Below are 18887 nucleotides of genomic sequence, written 5' to 3' on the forward strand. Positions count from 1 at the left end.
AGGGTGCAGATAAGGAGGGCCTGGGGAGGGGGTGGCCCCTTATATAGTAGGGGGATGGATCCCTGCTTAGATTCTCTCTCGGTGGCCCGTGCGTGCTCAGTTCCTGGCGTGACCTCTCCCAAGATGCCTGAGCCAGGGAAGAAACCAGGTAGCTCCAGGCCTGGGGTTGGGGCTGAGCATGGGGCAGGGAGGGCTGGGGACATCTGCAGTTGGGGGCGGGCCTCGGAGCGAGTTCCTGAGGGGGATGATGAGGTCGAGGCCTCTGAGCCCCAGCACAGGGGCACCGTCCTCCTGGGTCCTTTTTTTGATTCTCAGTTTCTCCTTCTCATCCTCCTGATGAGAGTGAGAGTAAACCAGGGTCAGGGGCACAGAGTGGGAGAGAGCCAAGGCAGGAAGTGGGCCATCACCCCACTCTCAGGACTCAGAAGACCCCTTCTCTGCCTCCATGCCCATCTCCTGCAGCAAGGTTAGGCCTGGGCTTGCCTTTTGGGAAAAGGCTGCTGCAGGAAGGACCCCAGGATGACTCTAGACTTGAGCCAGGCTCCCTGAATGTTCTTGGACAAGTCCCTCCCCTTCCGGGTCTCAGTTTCCCCATCTATACAAGGAGGGGTTAGGTTGGTTCCTTCCAGCTCTGAGACTGTCTGCTTTCTGAGCCTGCACCCCTGTGGCCCGCACACAAGTCATGACCCCCGCAGTGGGGTATTGCAGCCCTTCTGCTCTGGGAGGGGATGGTCAAGAGGCCCCTGATCCCCAGTCAAGGGCAGAGAAAGTCACAGCCCAGAGTCCCAGTCCTGGCCTGTGCCCTTACCAAGGTTGTCCATGTCAGGGATCATCCCCCCAGCCCAGCTCCCTCCCAGGCCAGCCTTATCTCGGTTGCCGATTCTCAGCCTGAAGCCCTTAGAGGACAAATTTAGCCACGTCCAAGTAGGCAGAGTACTGGTCCCTTGCCAAGCGCCCCAGCTGGTGGGGTGAAAGGGGGATGGGCTTCCACAGGCTGAGAGGGTGGGGTATCCAGGGACACACCTAGCAAAATTCTTGTATGGAGGTTGGACCACAGGCCTGGCTCTCCTACCTACTGGCTATGTGATCTTGGGTAAGTCACTTAACCTCTCTGAGCCTCAGAGTCCTCATCTGAGAAATGGACATAATAACTGCACCTACCTCATAGAGCCATTGGAGCATTAAACGAGGTGATGCATTAAAGCGCTTATCGTCGCATTTAATAAGAAGCGCTATAGGGGTGGTGTGCATGGGCAAGCCAGGGGCCCCTGCAGATTCCATTTGCCCCTCAGTTTCCGCCTTCAGCAAGAAGCCACGGTCAGTGGAGGTGGCCACAGGCAGCCCTGCCGTGTTCGAGGCCGAGACAGAGCGGGCAGGAGTGAAGGTGCGCTGGCAGCGGGCAGGCAGTGACATCAGTGCCAGTGACAAATATGGCCTGGTAGCCGAGGGCACGCGGCACACGCTGACAGTGAGGGACGTGGGCTCTGCCGACCAGGGGTCCTATGCAGTCATCGCTGGCTCCTCCAAGGTCAAGTTTGACCTCAAGGTCTTAGAAGCAGGTAAGACCTTGGGCAGCCTTCCCTGAAGTTGGAGCTACTGGGAGCAGGGGCAGCCCCACCACCTCTCCTTCGACCAGAGTGCAGGAGATGTTTTCTCACTTTCTTACCTTTGCTTCGGCTGTGCCCTCAGCCAGCAATGGCCTTTTCCCGTTTTCTGTAGCAAGACCTTTCTGAGTGTCCCCATGTGGCTCCCTGGCCTGTCTCGGCTGTTACGGAGGTGGGGGAAGTTCAGAGATGAATAAGACATAACCTGCCTTCCCACTGGACATGCCCACGCAGATGGAAATTTGGTGGGCTGTGTGTGCTGGCAGGGAAGCCCCATGAGCTTATGGGTGTGGAGGGAGACCCAGCCCAGCCTGGGGGGCTGGACCAAGACCAGAGCCTGGGGAAGGAGAGGAGGGATGTTCAGGCTGAGCCCCTGGAATGCGGGCACAGACGGCCAGTGAGGGCGAGGAGAAGGTGAGAGGCAAGCTGAATGAACCTTTGTACACACTGCAAAGGCGGGAAGGACCAGGGACAAGAAGAGGGGGTCTCTGGTTAGAAGCTGCTCCATGACCCCCCATCTGATCCCCTCCAGGGAAGGCAGAGCCTGTGCCAGGCCCTGCTCCCACCCCTGCTGAGGCTCCTGGAGCCCCCGGAGAAGCCCTGGCCTCGGCCACTGAAGTGGAAGGAGGCTCCCCGAGGCCTGAAGGTGAGAGGGGCGGGTCAGGGAGGCTGGGTCAGTGGATGGGGGTGTCCCAGGGCAGGTCTCAAAGGCCTCTGTCCACAGGGTCAAGCTCAGCAGCCCCTGATGGACCCAGCGTCCCTGACGATCCCATCGGCCTCTTTGTGATGAGGCCACAGGATGGCGAGGTGACCGCGGGTGAGTGCAGGGCTGCTGCACCCAGGGTGAAGTGGGGAGGGAGGCAGCAGGGCGTCCCCGATTGTCACCCCTCTCCTGCAGGTGGCAGCATCACCTTCTCAGCCCGCGTGGCAGGGGCTAGCCTCCTGAAACCACCTGTAGTCAAATGGTTCAAGGGCAAGTGGGTGGACCTGAGCAGCAAGGTGGGGCAACACCTGCAGCTGCACGACAGCTACGATCGGACCAGCAAGGTGGGACCTGCGGGGCACAGGGGTCACGGGGATGCATGGAAAGGGGACCTGGAGAGCCCCTGGAAGGCATGGGGGGCACAGAGAGGCAGGGGGCACCATGAAACTTGAGGCACAGAGGAGGTGCACAGAAGGTCCTGGGGAGCCTGGGAAGCTGGTTGGGGGGCCAGGGGCACACAGGGAGCATGGGGAGGCTCAGAGGAGGGTTATGGGGAGGCACAGGGGACCTGTGGGACGTAGGGGGCTCGGAGGGCATGATCGTCTCAAGGGGGCATAGATAAGGCTTGGGGGGCACCAGTCAGTGAGGGTGTAAAGGCCCCAGATGGATGGGTGTCAGAGCTCAAGGGACCCTCAATGATCAACCATAACAATTCTTCACAATACAGACAAGGAAACCAAAGCTTGAGAGTTTATTGTTGCTGGTCCCAGGTCATTCAGAGCCAGGCCTAGAACCTGTGCTTTGACTCTCAGCCTTTGCTCCTCCCACTCTTCCACAGTCCCAGCCCAGGCAAGGGGGCTTCTGGCAGGGCAGGGTAGACATGTACAGTTGTGTGGGCTGTGCACTGAACAAAAGTGCCTCTTTTTTTTTTTTTTGGCCGAACCACGTGGATTGCAGGATCTTAGTTCCCCAGCCAGGGATCAAACCTGGGCCCACTGCAGTGAAAGCGTGGAGTCCTAACCACTGGACCACCAGGGGATTCCCCAAAGTGCCTCGTCTTAAGTGAATGCCATGTGCCTTGTAGGCACCCTTGATTTATATTGTATCACCACCCTGTGCCAGCAGATGGCAGTCAATGTATCTTGAGAAGGGGCCCCTTTTTCTATTTATACAAAACTGTATGGATTAATTTAAGCCCTGAGGGGTGAGAAGGTCGGTGGCCCTTAACCACCCACAGTCTCCTTTAGGGGTGAAGGGCCTCATCTCCTCGCTTCCAGTCTCCCTTGACACCTCACCTCCACAGGTCTACCTGTTTGAGCTACACATCACAGATGCCCAGGCCACCTTTGCCGGTGGCTACCGCTGTGAGGTGTCCACCAAGGACAAATTTGACAGCTGCAACTTCAACCTCACTGTCCACGGTAAGGGGCCCTCTGGTATCAGTTCTGGGTTTGGGCTCCCCATGGGTCCTGTCCCCATACCTGCCTCCACTTCCCAATACTAAGGAGGATGCTGAGCCCTGGCCATGCAACCACTGACCACATGCCCAATACTGAAAGAAACCCATCGAGGCTTCCAGGGTTGGGGTGGGGCTTGAGCCCAGATCTCGTCTGGGGTCTTAGTCATCTTGGTGTCTGGGATCCTGGCACAGGTGAACAGGTGAAGGGTAAGTTGAGAGATGGGCGGGAGATGAACCACCTCAAAGGTACTGGGAACGATAAACTGCCCCACGTCCCTGGTACCTTGACCCTGGCTGGGAAAGGCTGAGAAGATGGGGTCCTGGGGCAGATGCCCACTGTCAAGGGGTCATGGATGGGCAGGTCTGCAACACCAGGAGATCCCAGGGCAGGGCTCCTGGGATCGTCCCCTCTGAAGCCTCCTCCCCTGACTCATCCCCGTCTTTGAACCCAGAGGCCATCGGCCCCGGAGACGTGGACCTCCGATCAGCTTTCCGCCGCACGTGAGTGGCCGCCTCTCGTCAGGGCCTGGGGGAGGCCGGTGCTGGGGTCTGAGGCCCCTTGGGGTTCGGGCCAGGGGTAATGTGGGGGGACCAGGACAGGGGGTGAAAAGGGGGTCAGGGCTTGGGGTGATGTGGAGGGCCAGGATGAAGAGGATGGGGATGGAAGAGAGTAAGCTCCCCTGGGCAGGTGAGAAACTGAGTCTAACCCCCACAGGAGCCTGGCTGGAGGAGGTCGGCGAATCAGGTACCCCTTCCTACCCACCTGTACCTAGACCCTGGGGGTCTGAGATAGACAGGGAGAAGCCGTTCAGCCAGTGTCCCTTCCTCTCACGTCCATCCCCCCACCACGACCCCACCCCCTGCTCCCAAACCCCTTCTATGGCTCAACTGTGGCCTTATGGGGGTTCCTCTCCATAGTGACGGCCATGAGGATGCTGGGACTCTGGACTTCAGCTCGCTGCTGAGGAAGAGGTGAGCCCCTGGGTAGCAGCTCTCAGAGCAGGTGACGTGGCCCAGTTTCAAATTCTGGCACCGTGGTTTTCCAGCTGTGTGGCTCTGAGCAGGTCACCGCACCTCTCTGAACTGGTTTCCTTGCCTGTCAAATGGGACAATCCAGGTGTTGCGAAGAGTCAGAGGGCTCAGCAGAAGTTACATCCTGTGAACTGACATCCTCACACTGTTCCCATGACCTCCTACACTTGAGTCTGCGATAGCTCATCTCAATAGGCTCTGGGGACCCAGGAGCTGGGAGAAGGCTCCAAAGCCTCAGGAATTGCCCACCTTGCCCAGTGCAACTGAGTTGTGTCCTCAGTGTCCTGTCCCTCCCTCTCCTGGACCCTGCAGTACGGCCGATGCTGCTGCAGCCCAGAAAATGGGCATGGGGGTTAAGTGCTTTGGGGCAGCAGGGCACTGGCAGGACTCTGTAGCCATCCCCACCAGGGCGGATGACAGATGACAGGGCTGGGGATCAGATTGACCTGGCTGAGGATCCCTGCTGACTGGGGAGAGTCTCTGAGCCTCAGGTTCTCCTGATACCCACCTGCCGGAGCTCAGGAGGAATAAACAAGGCCACATGTGCCCTGTAAACGGAGAGGTATAAGTGCAGGGAAGAGGGTGGAGGTGAGGACCCACGGGCTGCAGTCCATGGAGGGGTGACCCATTCCTTCGTTACCAAGTCCAAGCTCAGACTGCTTGCCACACGACAGGCCAATAAATTGAGAGACAAGGTGTTGGGGCAAGGACTAGCGATTTTATTGGGAAAGCCAGCAAACTGAGAAGATGGTGGACTAGTGTCCCAAAGAACCATCTTCCCCAAGTTAGGATTCAGGCTTCTTTTCTACTAAAAGGGGAGGGAGTGTGGCTGGTTATTGCAGACTTCTTGGTGGAATCCTTTGTTCTTGCAGCCGGCCATGTAGGTCTGGTCACAATGTTCCTGTAAACCTCCAACAAGACAAATGTTATTTTCTGTTCTGTAATTTTTTATCTCTATACAAATGAAAAGTGCTATATACCTTTAAAGGTCAAGCCTGGGAGGCAAAGCCTTGAGAATGGGCTATCATATATAGCTTGGGCCATAGGCAACATTCTTTTACAAAGGTGCAGAGCCAGCATGACCAAGAACAGGCAACACAGTACAAGGGCTTGAGCTAAAGGAATAGATCCAATATGGAGTCAGGTTTGTTCTTCTCTGTTACACCTCTAATGTGTCCACTGCTTTTCTTCCCCACCTGGAGCAGCAGCTTCCGGACCCCGCGGTGAGTGCCCCATGAAGCTCTGCACCTGTCACCCCTACTTCAGCCAGGAGCACCTCCCAGTCCCAGCGCCCCCCCCCCATACTGAAGCCTTAAGCCCCCTTGAGCCCCAGCACTGGCCCAGTACCCACTCCAGCTCGAGCTGTCCCACCAGAAGGGAAGAGGCAGAGGGGCAGGGGCAGCTTCCGCTTGGGAGGGGAGGAGAGGGGGCTGCAGTTTTGTCTTGGCCATGGGGACTGCCCTGAAGCCTCGCCACGTGGACCGTGTGACACAGGGACTCGAGGCTGGAGGCCCCCGCGGAGGAGGATGTGTGGGAGATCCTGCGGCAGGCACCCCCGTCAGAGTATGAGCGCATCGCCTTCCAGCACGGCATCACCGACCTGCGAGGCATGCTCAAGAGGCTCAAGGGCATGAAGCGGGAGGAGAAGAAGAGCACAGGTGAGACACCCCTCCCAGGGAGAGGAGAGGGCGAGGTGAGTGCCTGCGCAGAGGCGCGCGCGTGCACGCACGCGCGTACGTGTACACGCACGCGCGTACGTGTACGCACACGCACGTGCCCACGGAAAAAGAGCTGCGTCCAGCGTGGCCCAGAGACGCTCAGGAAAGGAGGGTCCAGGTGAATCCCCCCTCGTGTGGGGAAAAAGCGGGAGGGCCCAGGCAGGCACCTTGCCGCACAGAAAAAGAAAAGGGCCAAGTTAGCCCAGAGACGCCACAGGAAGAGGACGGAGCCCGGGCCAGCCCTCCTCCCCCAGCCAAAGCCAGGCGGCCTCTTCCTCGCCTACCCGGCTTGGGGAAAAAAAGCCTGCTTAATTCTCCCAACACCCAAAAAAGGGGAGGAAGCCAGTTTAGCCCAGAGACCCCCGACCCGCGAAGAGAAGAGCCTGGTTAATCTTCCTCACAGGCAAACAGAACAGGTGGGTGTAGGTTAGCGCCCCTCGCCCCCAGGCGGGTCCGAGGAGAGGGCTCCGGCCAGCCCTTCCCCATCAAGGGGTTGACAAGGAGCCCTGGAAACTGAGCTGGGACAACAGAGGCGCCTGGCAGGAGGGCATAAAACCGGGGGTTGTTGGTAAAACAGTGGAGAGGAGGAGAAGGCCCGTTTGTTCCATCACCCATTCTCCTGCCAAGCTTCTGTCCTTTTGGAAAGCCCCGGACCCTATCCCTGAGCTGAGCAGGTGAAGAGGACTCCAAGGAAGACAGGAAGATAAGAGACAAGGAGGTGACAGACAGGGGTAGAGAGACAGAGTCACAGCGGAGGCACAGAGAGAGATGTGGGGAGGCAGGAGGAGGAGAGGGGCAGGACCTCGCCCTCCTCGCTGGGCGGCCCCGGGAGCAGGGGGCTGAGGAGTGGAAGCGCTCAGCCTTTCAGAAGAAGCTGCAGCCGGCCTACCAGGTGAGCAAGGGCCACAAGATCCGGCTGACCGTGGAGCTGGCCGACCCCGACGCCGAGGTCAAGTGGCTTAAGAACGGACAGGAGATCCAGATGAGCGGCAGGTGCGGGTGGGAGTGGGACCCGGGGACACTGCAGGGTGAGGAGGGGCCCTGGGGGGCTGCTCCCCGGCCGTGCTCTCCCTGCCTCTCCCTCCGCCCATGCTCTCTGGCCAGCTCTGGATCCCTGTCTCTCTGGGTCTAACTCCCCACCTTTCTGTTTCTTCCCGGCTCTGTTCCCTGCTCATTTTCTCTCGGTCTCGCTCCTCCCATTGGGACGCTCCAATGGCCCCTTCTGCTCCACAGCAAGTAAGGCTCCTGGAAGGCTTGGGGTGTGGGCACGGGGGTCCCGATGGCAGTTTGAGGGGGGCCCCAGAGCCCAGGAGGTGCGTCCATGGCTCTCCTGCCCACACCCTGGCCCCGCCCAGGTACATCTTCGAGTCCGTCGGCGCCAAGCGCACGCTGACCATCAGCCAGTGCTCGCTGGCGGACGACGCGGCTTACCAGTGCGTGGTGGGCAGTGAGAAGTGCAGCACCGAGCTCTTTGTCAAAGGTGGGCCTGGCGTCCTGAGACCCTGAGAGGGGAGGGGGGCCACAGAGCGGCCCATCCATCATGCTCTCTCTGCTTGGCAGAGCCCCCCGTGCTGATCACATGTCCCCTGGAGGACCAGCTGGTGATGGTGGGACAGCGAGTGGAGTTTGAGTGTGAAGTGTCTGAGGAGGGGGCCCAGGTCAAATGGTGAGTGCCAGAGGCGGGGGGGCTCGGGGCGGGGCCAGGGACCTGGGGGCATCCCAGAGGAGGCCCTGGCACCTACTGCCCGCCCTCTGGCCAGGCTGAAGGACGGGGTGGAACTGACCCGGGAGGAGACCTTCAAATACCGATTCAAGAAGGATGGCCAGAGACACCACCTGATCATCAACGAGGCAACGCTGGAGGATGCCGGTCACTACGCACTGCGCACGAGTGGGGGCCAGGCTCTGGCTGAACTCATCGTTCAGGGTGAGGCCCTGGGAGGCCCCCTCAGCACTAGCCCCCCAGCCATGTGGGAGAATTGGGCAAACCCGGGATCGAGGCCTGCATGGCCTTGGGCAAGTAACTTTGACACCTCAGGCCTCACCTTTCTCATCCATAAAATGGGGATGCTGAGGTGACCACCTGGAGGGTATTTGGAGGTTCAGATGGGCCTGGTTAGCGTCACCCACCCCGGCACACATGAGATTCCTTTTGTACATGGCACCGTCACAGGCACACATGCATTGCACTCATGTGTTTTCACAAGCCCGAGGGATCTCCACAGGGATCCACGCCCACACACACCCTCCCCAGCTCACTGGCTCTGCCCTGTGTCCCCCAGAGAAAAAGCTGGAGGTGTACCAGAGCATCGCGGACTTGACGGTAGGCTCAAAGGACCAGGCCGTGTTCAAGTGTGAGGTGTCGGATGAGAACGTGCGGGGCGTGTGGCTGAAGAACGGGAAGGAGCTGGTGCCTGACAGCCGCATAAAGGTGTCCCACATCGGGCGGTGAGTGTGCAGGGTGTGCCAGAGACAGACACACAGAGAGACAGAGAGAAACAGAGACTGACAGAGACAGAGGGAGAGACACAGAGACTGAGAGAGAGACACAGAGAGAGAAGAAGATGGTGACAAAGACAGACAGATGGATGGAGATAAACAGAAAGAGACAGACACTTAGAGACAGGACTGAGACTGAACTAGAGACAAAGAAAGTCAGACAGAGATTGAGAGACAGAGATTGAGAGACAGATACACAGAATCAGGACAGAGACAAATAGAAAGAAAGATACAGAGAGACAGACAGAAGTATGGAGAGGCAGACGCATACAGAGAAGAAGAGTCCACTGGAGACAGAAGGAGGGAGACAGAGACAAAGACAAAGCAGTGAGAGATACAGACAGGCTGGGAGCTACCCGCCCCCGCCCCCCACCGCCAACTTGTGACCAGGGTAGAGTAGGAGGCCTCGGAGGATGGCTCTGGCCAGGGGCCCTCACTCTCTCCCACTCCCTTACTCATGCCCCGAGCATCTGGGCCCAAGTTCACGGAGACTAATGAGACCAGCCCCTGCCCAGTCTCCAGTGGCCCAGCCGAGGGGACACATCTACACTGCTTACCTCTGAAAGCATGCAAGGGAGCTGAAAAATTCAAACACAGAGGAAGAGAGCACTTTAGAACACCACTGAGCCAGGGTGGGGTGAGGGCCCCCTGGAGCCCTGGCTGGGGTGTCCGGTGAGGCCAGGGGTGCATGGCCCAGCAGGGTCCCTTGAGCCATCACCGCCCTGCAGGGTCCACAGACTGACCATAGACGACGTCACGCCCGCAGACGAGGCGGACTACAGCTTTGTGCCAGAAGGCTTCGCCTGTAACCTGTCTGCCAAGCTCCACTTCATGGGTGAGCAGGTGCTGAGGGGCATGGGGGCCCCTGCCACTGGGCCCTGCCTTCACCCTGGTGCCACTTCCTCTTGCATCTCTTGCAGAGGTCAAGATTGACTTCGTGCCTAGGCAGGGTGAGTCTTGGGCCCCTGCGTGCTGCCTCCCACGCCCTGCCCGTGTCTCCCTTCCACTCACAAGCAGAGGGAAGAAAGGAACCGGGAGTGGGGACCCTGAGGCCCAGCCCCAGCTCTGCCACTCACAACCACGGGCCACCTGCAGTCTCTCTGAGCCTCAGTTTCCTCACCTCTAAAATGGGGATCCTGAAGTGGCTCCCCTATGGGATGGTAGGAACAATGATCTGACATGGTGTGTGTGAGCTTTCAAATGACATCACAGAGGTGAGATTTTATTATTAAATCTTCTGCTTTTACAAGTACCTTTCCTGCTTTTAGATTAAACTGTGTAGGATCCTAATTTCAGGAGAACAGTCCAGGCTGAGGCATGCTGTAGGTCAGGGCTTTCTAAACAGGGTTCACTTAATATGATACTCCATTTTACAAGGGTTCCACGGTGAAATAAGTTTGGGAACCTCTTGTTGATTCAGAAGGTGCATGAGCATGTCAAATGCTCTAAAAAATCCTGCTTACCTTTGTTTAACCTCGGGTTTCCTAATTGTTTGTCCATGGAAAATTTTTTTTTCTAGGAAGACATTCCCAAACACAAGTTGAGAAATGCTACGCTAGGTGACCTGATGTTATGAACCTCCCTGGAAACTTCCTGGGGAGATGGAAATGTTTTAGATCTTGACTGGGTGGTGGTTACACAGGGTGTATACATTTGTCAAAACTCATCAAGCTGTATGTTCAAGTCTTGGCATTTTAGTGTGTGCAAACTATACCTCAGTAGAATAAAAACAAAACAGCCAGGGGCATGTGCTCCTTCTAGCTTTCCCCTCTTTCATAGGCCTTAGGCCCCTTCTTCTTTCGCTGACCTGTGCCATCTCCCTGCCAGAACCTCCCAAGATCCACCTGGACTGCCCAGGTCGCGTGCCGGATACCATTGTGGTGGTGGCTGGGAACAAGCTACGCCTGGATGTTCCTATCTCCGGGGACCCTGCTCCTACTGTGATTTGGCAGAAGACCATCACAAAGGTACTGTGGATCCCTCCCCCACTCCCCCACCTGTAAAATGGGTGCATGGGACTAGTGTATGCTGGGACCTGCTCCCCACCCCACGTGTACACGCCCTGGCCGCTGACTAGGGGCACAGAGGCTCAGCAGGCTGAGAGGTCAGGGAGGTGGGCAAAGGAGGGACAGTGGTAGGGGTTGCTTGGCAGGGGTTCCCTCCAGGCTGAGCCAGACCCTCTCCCCTCACTCCTTCCTTCCTGCTCTGTTCCCAGAGGAATAAGGTCCCAGCAGGGCCAGCCCTCGATGCATCAGGGGATTCAGGTGCCAGTGATGAGTGGGTATTTGACAAGAAGGTGAGTGAGGCTGAAGGTGGCTCATTTGCCCTTAGTCATTTTCTGCCCATGTGGTATCCACCCTCAGGTGAGGTCTCTGTGAAGGTGCCACGTCTGGCAGGAGTTGTGCTCCTGCCCCTGGTAGGGTCTCCACGGGGCCCTCATGCCCCAGACAGACACACGTTCACACCTTCAACATTGCCAGGAAGTCCTCCTGACTGGGGGTGCTCCCTGGCTCTTGTCTTCCTGAGCTGACCTTGACTTTGTGCTTCTTCCCAGCAAGGGAGTGGGGTCCCTGGCACTTTTCAATAGGAGTAGCTGCAGGGGCACCAATCAGGTCAGCTTCTCATCCTCCACTCACTGCTGGTTCCTCTACCCAGCTGAGGTCTTTCAGGATCCTCACAATAGCTCTGTGAGGTCATGTTATTCCCATTCGGCAGATAGGAAAACTGAGGCATGGAGCGGACAGGCCATTGTCTAAAGTTCCATGACAGAGCTAGAGCTAGAACCTGTGACCCTTGCCCTGGTGTCGTGCCCATGGCAGGTGGTAAGGAAAGGGTCTTGGATTAATGCTCACATGGGTGCAGTTTCCACGCAGGCTGTGTCTCCCCAGCAGACCCAGCACTGAGCTCCGTTCCCATCTCAGGGCTGTCAGCTGTTGCAGAGGCTGCAGAAGCCCCTGGGTTCTGACTTGGGTCCTTCCCCCCAACTCCTACTCCCCCGCCAGCTGCTGTGTGAGACCGAGGGCCGGGTCCGAGTGGAGACCACCAAGGACCGCAGCATCTTCACCGTTGAGGGAGCAGAGAAGGAAGACGAGGGCGTCTATGTTGTCACGGTGCAGAACCCCGTGGGCGAGGACCAGGTCAACCTCACAGTCAAGGTCATCGGTGAGGCAGGGGTCCAGGTGGGGAAGCCACAGGAGCAACCAGGGAGGACCCATCCATGCACTCACTTAGTCTCTAAACAAACACTGTGGGCCACATTCTTAGATCCGGAGAGGGGGCTGGGGCTAGGACCAGTGAATATGGGCAGTGCACAGCCGTAACAGGTTGTTTGCAGGCTGCTGATGTGATCAGAACTGCATTCTGGAAAGATCGTTTTAGGCTCTGGGGGCAGTGGGGGAGGCCTGTTGGTTGGGGTGCTGTGGGGATGGGCAACGTTGGCCTCGGCCGGGCAGGGCTGATGTGGGTCCCCTCTCCCCAGATGTGCCGGATGCTCCGGCGGCCCCCAATATCAGCAACGTGGGCGAGGACTCCTGCACGGTGCGGTGGGAGCCCCCTGCCTACGATGGCGGGCAGCCAGTCCTAGGTGAGCCGAAGGCACAGGGGACATAGCCGAGGGCAGGGGGTGCGGGGGTGCCTGCGCTCTAGACCAGAGCTCCCACCTCCCCTCGCCAGGCTACATCCTGGAGCGCAAGAAGAAGAAGAGCTACCGGTGGATGCGGCTGAACTTCGACCTGCTGCGGGAGCTGAGTCACGAAGCGCGGAGCATGATCGAGGGCGTGGTCTACGAGATGCGGGTCTACGCCGTCAACGCAGTGGGCATGTCCAGGCCAAGCCCCGCCTCCCAGCCGTTCATGCCTGTTGGTGAGCCTGCCCTGCCTGCCCCGCCCCACGCCCTCCCGTTCAGGGGCCCCAGTAATAGCAGTTACTGAGTCGTTGGCGCTTACACCCGTGGTCTCCTCTAATCACTTTCATTTCACAGGTGAAGAAAGTGAGGCTCTGAGAAGTTAGATGACTTTCTCAAGGTCACCAGCTGGCAGGGGGTGGAGCTGAAAGACCTCTGCAGCCTCACTTTCCACATCTATAAAATGGGGATAATGACAATATCTACTTCATAGGATGAAATGAGGTCATGCAGGTGGAGCATCTGGCATACAGCAGCTCAGTAAATCATTGTTCCCTCTTCCCCACTCCCTTCAGCCAGCATTTGTTAACCAGGGAAGAGGGTGAGGGCAGTTGGGTCCCTCGGAAAGGGCCCTGGACCAGGAATCAGAGATGGGGTTTGCAGAGCCAGCTCTTTCATCCCAGGAGGGATATCTGGAGTCATCGTCTTCCCCTGTGCCTCAGTTTGCACATCTGTATAATGGAGGTTGAGAAGGTAGAACAGACACCGAGGGTGTGGCACTCTCGAGGACACCTGTCCCTGTCGGGACATGTGAGTCTCGGGGGGAGGAGGGTGGCTGTCTGTGGTGGGGCAGACACAGGGAGGGAGGCACAGTGTGGTGAGATGGCAGGAAGAGGGTGCCTGTGGGGAGAAGAGGCCAGGCCTCTCTTTAGGAAGTGACTTCCGGTTTTCTTAGCTCTTAGTCAACTCAGTTACTCATACAGGGTCAGGAAATTTCCATGTTTTAGGCCAGTTTTTTCTTAAATTACATTTAAAGAATTTCCTACACCACCTGACAAAAGTGGCTCTTTCTAAGCATGTTGGTGTTGTTTTGGGGCATCTTTTCCTGTTTAGATCTCTTCTGTAATCGCTGATGCTGCTTGGGTGTGTGTGTGTTTGTAAGCCTGTCTAGAGACATGTCTTTTAATGGAGTTGAAGTATTTCTCAAAGTGCTTGAAAGCCAGTCGAAGGGGGAGGATTTCCCTGGATTGTGGTCCTTCAGCTGCCCTGGCTGGTGCGGACTCGCTCAGACCCCTCTCTGGCCTCCCCTCTGCCCAGGCCCCCCCAGTGAGCCCAGCCACGTGGCGGTGGAGGATGTCTCTGACACCACCGTCTCCCTCAAGTGGAGGCCCCCAGAGCGCATGGGAGCTGGAGGCCTCGACGGCTACAGCGTGGAGTACTGCCAGGATGGCCGTGAGTGCTGCAGCCCAGCCCTGGGCCCTCCGCCTCCCAGCACCCTTCTCTGAACTGCCCTCCAGGCCAGGCCAGGTCCCTGTCACCTTGCAGGGCCCCTGTCTGCAGTGGAGGCCCCAGTCAGCCCCCAGGGATGTGGGCGGCAGGATGCGGACACTGCCCATGGCCTTGCCTCTTCATCCCCACCCCCGCCCCCAGGCTCGGAGTGGGTGGCTGCCCTTCAGGGGCTGACCGAGCACACATCGTTGCTGGTGAAGGACCTGCCCACGGGGGCTCGGCTGCTCTTCCGCGTGCGGGCTCACAATGTGGCGGGGCCTGGAGCCCCTGGCACCACCACGGAGCCTGTGACGGTGCAGGAGATACTGCGTGAGTGCTCTTCGTGCAGGGATGAGACCTGCCACTGGCACCCTGGCCCCTGGGGTCCAGTGGAGGTGGGGGCAGTCAGGGAGACCCTACTTGGAGGGGATAAATGCTGGGCAGGGACAGGAGGGGGTCGGTGCCTATACCCGTGCCACAGGCCAGATGTGCAGAGAGGGCCTCCCTCTTGGTTTTCCATGTCAACCCCCAGTTCTGGACCAGGGAAAATGTAGGTCATTGTACCATCACCTTCGAGCTCTGTTTTGTGGGTCTCTGAGCTCCAAAAGGTAGGTATTGTCCATGTGTTAAAGACTGAGCAGTGAGGTCGCTTGTCAGTTTGGCCCATGTGAGATCCACTTTCCATTATTTTGCCAACAAAGAGTCAGTCCTTTAAGGATTGGTTCTCAGAGTGGAAAGAGGCAGCAAACTGGGATGGAAACAGCAGGGAGCATGGAGTCGAAAAGCCTAGGTTTGCATCCTGGCCTGCGACTGGCTAGCTGTGTGACCTCAGATAAGTTCCTCACTCTCGCTGATCCCTGCCTGTTGTAGCAGGGTGGAGAGGCTCGGGTGGAAGCAGGAGCTTTGGGGCTGGGGTTGGAGAGCTAAAGGAGAGGAGGGCCCTGTAGGCGGCATGTTTCCTAGTTGCGGCTCTCCAGGCCCTGCCTCCAGCGGAGGGCGCTGTGGCGCTCCTTGGGCCTGCGGCTGTGGGGGCCCCCGCCGAGCCCCTCACTCGTACCCACAGAACGGCCACGGCTCCAGCTACCCAGACATCTTCGCCAGACCATCCAGAAGAAGGTTGGAGAGCCCGTGAACCTCCTCATTCCTTTCCAGGTAGGGCTGGCCCCCTTCCCTGCCCCACCCCCGTGCGTGTGTTGTCCACACCCAGCAGACAGATATCTCAGCGAGGCTGGGGCAGTGGCCGATAGGGAGAGCCAGGCTCGGGAGTGAGCTGTCCTCCCGCACAGGGCAAGCCCCGGCCTCAGGTGACCTGGACCAAAGAGGGACAGCCACTGGCAGGCGAGGAGGTGAGCGTCCGCAACAGCCCCACGGACACCATCCTGTTCATCCGGGCCGCACACCGTGCCCACTCGGGCACCTACCGGGTGACTCTGCGCATCGAGAGCATGGAGGACAAGGCCGAGCTGGTCCTGCAGGTCGTTGGTACGTGGCGTTGGGGCTCCCCTCTGAGTCCGAGCATTTTCAGTCCCTGAGCTGGACTGCCAGGGCCCAGGGCTCAACCTGGAGCTTCTTGTCTTCCAGGCCTGGGGCCCCTCCTCTGGGATGCCCAGAGCCCCTGCAGAAGATGGCAGGCCAAGTCCTGGCAGGGGCGAGGGGGCCCCTGGAGCCTGGCGTCCCCTACTCACACTCAGGCGATGTCAGGAGGTTTGGGCTTCCCACTGGGTCTGTCTCCTGCAGACAAGCCAGGTCCTCCCCAGGATATCCGGGTCACTGAGACATGGGGTTTCAATGTGGCTCTGGAGTGGAAGCCACCCCAAGATGACGGCAACACAGAGCTCTGGGGCTACACGGTTCAGAAAGCTGACAAGAAGAGCATGGTGAGCCCAGGGGCCTGGGCCCCCCGCACGCACCCTCCCTGGGTCCAGGCAGACCTGGGCCCCAGCTGCCCCTCCCCGGTATCCTTAGACTGGTCCCCTCCGCAGGGAAGGTGCTGACCCCAGGGGTACCCAAGAGAGGCCCCTGGCAGGAAGTAGGGCCTGCCCCAGAGAACCCCCTACCTTTCCTCCACACCCCAGGAGTGGTTCACCGTCTTGGAGCATTACCGCCCCACCCACTGTGTGGTGTCAGAGCTCATCATCGGCAATGGCTACTACTTCCGGGTCTTCAGCCATAACATGGTGGGGCCCAGTGACAGAGCTGCCACCACCAAGGAGCCTGTCTTTATCCCTAGACCAGGTGCTGTACCTTCACTCCCACCCCCCGCGGGCGGGGGCTGGGGCAGGGGGGCGAGCCTGGCTAGGTGTGGCCCTCTTGGTACCAAGTTCTGTCACCAACAGGCATCACGTATGAGCCACCCAACTACAAGGCCCTGGACTTCTCTGAGGCCCCAAGCTTCACCCGCCCCCTGGTGAACCGTTCGGTCATTGCCGGCTACAATGCTACCCTCTGCTGTGCTGTCCGGGGTAGCCCCAAGGTAGGGAGCTTTGGGCCCCGATCCAGGCCAACCCAGGAGACCTGGCTCGTAGGCCCCCGCCTCAAGCAGTCCTCCCCGCAGCCTGTCCCCGTTTTCTCTCCACTTTTGGGTATCAGAGCCCTCTCTGAACAGGGCCTTGGCATTCCTCATTGGCTCCCTGTTCATACTCGGCCTTGGGCATAGTTTGGGACTCCAGTGGGATCCCCAGAGTAGAAACACAAGTGCCTAGTCTGCCTAAGTTCCTGCCAGGTCCTCTCTCAACCTGAGAGATCTCCCTCCTTCCCATCTACAGCCCAAAATTTCCTGGCTCAAGAATGGCCTGGACCTGGGCAAAGACGCCCGCTTCCGCATGTTCAGCAAGCAGGGAGTGTTGACCTTGGAGATTAGGAAGACTCGCCCCTTCGACGGGGGTGTCTATGTCTGCAGGGCCACCAACCTGCAAGGCGAGGCACAGTGTGAGTGCCGCCTGGAAGTGCGAGGTGAGGAACCCGCTGGGCTAGGGCCTGGGGTGGCGGCAAAGGCCGGGTGCCAGCTGGGACTCTGGGCTTTCGCTTTGCTGTCCTGGCCCAAGCAGCCGCTCTGGCTGAAAGAGCAATGACCCTGTCATGTCCAGGTGGTGTTGGCTTCTGGACTTTGTTGCCAGAGCTGCTTGCCTGAGCCTTCCCGAAGGCTGGGGGTGGGGTGGGGGGAACACATGTAGTGCTGGGAGGTTCAACACATGCATGGCATGGCCTCCTCTCCTGCAGTGCCTCAGTGACCAGGCTGGCTTCCTGGGGATGGCCAGGTATGTACTCCACATCACCCTGATACCCAGGGCCCAAATCAAAGGCTGAGCCCTGGCCCTTGGTCCAGGGGCAGCCAGCAGGAAATGGGGGTGCAGGTGGCTCTTAGTAGGAGTCTTTCAGTCTTGCTCATTCACAAGGTGCAGCTGGAGCCAACCCATGTACCAGGAGCCTCGAAGGAAGTTGGACAAGCCACCTTCTGCTGTTGGATGTGTGTGCAAGTGTGTGTGTTGGAGCTGGGCTGGGGGAGCCCCAGTAGGGCAGCGTAGTTATGACGAGCAGGCATGAGGGGCACTCCGCACAGGCTAACCTGTCAGAGCGCCATCTGGAAGCTCCTCAGATCCTTGGGGCGAAAAGTGTGCGGGCTCAGGAATGGTGGCTGGGGACAGGCCTCTCTGGCCTGCCGTGTTTTCTCAGTGTATGAGGGCAATAAAAGATCGGTGCAATCACAGAGAACTGACTCTTCTTGTCCAAGATGCTTGTTTTCAGAAAAAGCACGGGAAATTTTACTTGATCTTGAGAGCAAACTGAAGGCAGGTATTCTTTCTCCTAGATGAATTAAAGGAGGACCATTGTGGGATCCTAAGTTCATAAAACATTAATACTAGAAGGAACCTCAGTCCTCCCCACCTTCAAATGAGGAAACCGAGGAGCTGTGACAGAGGAAAGTGTATTATTAGCAAAAGAGCCAGCATCCCCAGGCTCTCCCGTCTTTGTCCTGGTGACCCATGGTCACAGCAGCCTAGATGGGGGGCAGTGCTAGTATCAGTGTGGTTCTGTGCCTGTAAGGGCCTGGAGTGAAAGTGACCAGCTGCTGTGGGGTCCCGGTGGGCAAAAAGCCCACTGCCCATTCACACCCATATCGCACAGGAAGAGTGATCCTGTCTAGACAAGGCACTGGGAACCAGGAAGGTGTAGGGGCCAGGGCCCGACTCTGCTCTTCCTTCCCCCGTGGGGTGCCAAAATCCCATCACCAGTTTGCTTTTGGGAGGAGGAAGCCAGCAGCTCTCAGAGGTGCCCTGATTGACAGAGTGAAAAGGGTCCTTCCTGCCCAGGGAGTGGTTTCTCCACGGCATAGAAAGAAGTTCCATGAAGGCTGGTCCAAGGTTGCTTCTCGGAGTTCTACCCAACCCAAGACACTCCTGGCCAAGAGCCCAGAGCCCTGGGCTCCAGGCCCCGTGGGAGGCTCCGGCCGAGTCACAAAACCTCTCTGGAGCACACCTGTAAGGGGCACCGGGAGCTGAGAGCCCGGGCCTTGGTTTTTCCTTTACTACTAAATTAATCTCTGCTTAGGTGTCAAGCCCTGTTTGGCTGCTCCCTCTAGCGACCAACTCATAGCACGGCAACCCTCTGATGGGGCCCTGGGAAGGCCCCTCCCATGGGGCCTCTCTGAGCGCACAGGAAGCTGGTGAGCTCCACTGGGCCAGAGGGGTGGGAAGCGGGGCCTTCAGCACACCAGATTGGATGGGCATGATCTCACTTCCCTGATTCCTTAGGCCAAAGGTGC

At 58.5% G+C, this 18887-nt stretch overlaps 1 protein-coding gene across 1 annotated transcript; it reads left to right on the top strand.

Moving 5' to 3' along the window:
• The first annotated feature begins 1112 nt into the window (after nucleotides 1-1112).
• Nucleotides 1113-17902, top strand: MYBPC3 (myosin binding protein C3). Its single transcript, XM_024749425.1, has 33 exons — nucleotides 1113-1559; nucleotides 2137-2250; nucleotides 2329-2421; nucleotides 2503-2651; nucleotides 3611-3728; nucleotides 4219-4267; nucleotides 4482-4511; nucleotides 4685-4738; nucleotides 6004-6021; nucleotides 6293-6456; nucleotides 7377-7509; nucleotides 7750-7752; nucleotides 7872-7996; nucleotides 8077-8182; nucleotides 8277-8443; nucleotides 8799-8964; nucleotides 9744-9850; nucleotides 9936-9965; nucleotides 10843-10982; nucleotides 11231-11311; nucleotides 12018-12177; nucleotides 12494-12598; nucleotides 12688-12876; nucleotides 13955-14089; nucleotides 14288-14455; nucleotides 15189-15277; nucleotides 15412-15607; nucleotides 15863-16002; nucleotides 16201-16360; nucleotides 16462-16598; nucleotides 16891-17077; nucleotides 17345-17382; nucleotides 17521-17902. Exons 1-32 carry the CDS (start codon nucleotides 1250-1252, stop codon nucleotides 17353-17355), a joined length of 3834 nt encoding a protein of 1277 aa, XP_024605193.1. The 5' UTR covers nucleotides 1113-1249; the 3' UTR covers nucleotides 17356-17382; nucleotides 17521-17902.
• Nucleotides 17903-18887: the final 985 nt, after the last annotated feature.

The sequence above is a fragment of the Neophocaena asiaeorientalis genome, unplaced genomic scaffold (genome assembly GCF_003031525.2).
Source record: "Neophocaena asiaeorientalis asiaeorientalis breed wild unplaced genomic scaffold, Neophocaena_asiaeorientalis_V1.1 scaffold43, whole genome shotgun sequence".
NCBI classification, from domain to species: Eukaryota; Metazoa; Chordata; class Mammalia; order Artiodactyla; family Phocoenidae; genus Neophocaena; species Neophocaena asiaeorientalis.

Bases quoted from the DNA above. Each gene is read 5' to 3' on its own strand.
- MYBPC3 (XM_024749425.1), top strand. From the start codon at position 1,250: ATGGGCAAGCCAGGGGCCCCTGCAGATTCCATTTGCCCCTCAGTTTCC. The intron at 2,652-3,610 runs GTGGGACCTGCG...TCACCTCCACAG, and splicing joins GCTACGATCGGACCAGCAAG to GTCTACCTGTTTGAGCTACA. The intron at 15,608-15,862 runs GTACGTGGCGTT...TGTCTCCTGCAG, and splicing joins GCTGGTCCTGCAGGTCGTTG to ACAAGCCAGGTCCTCCCCAG.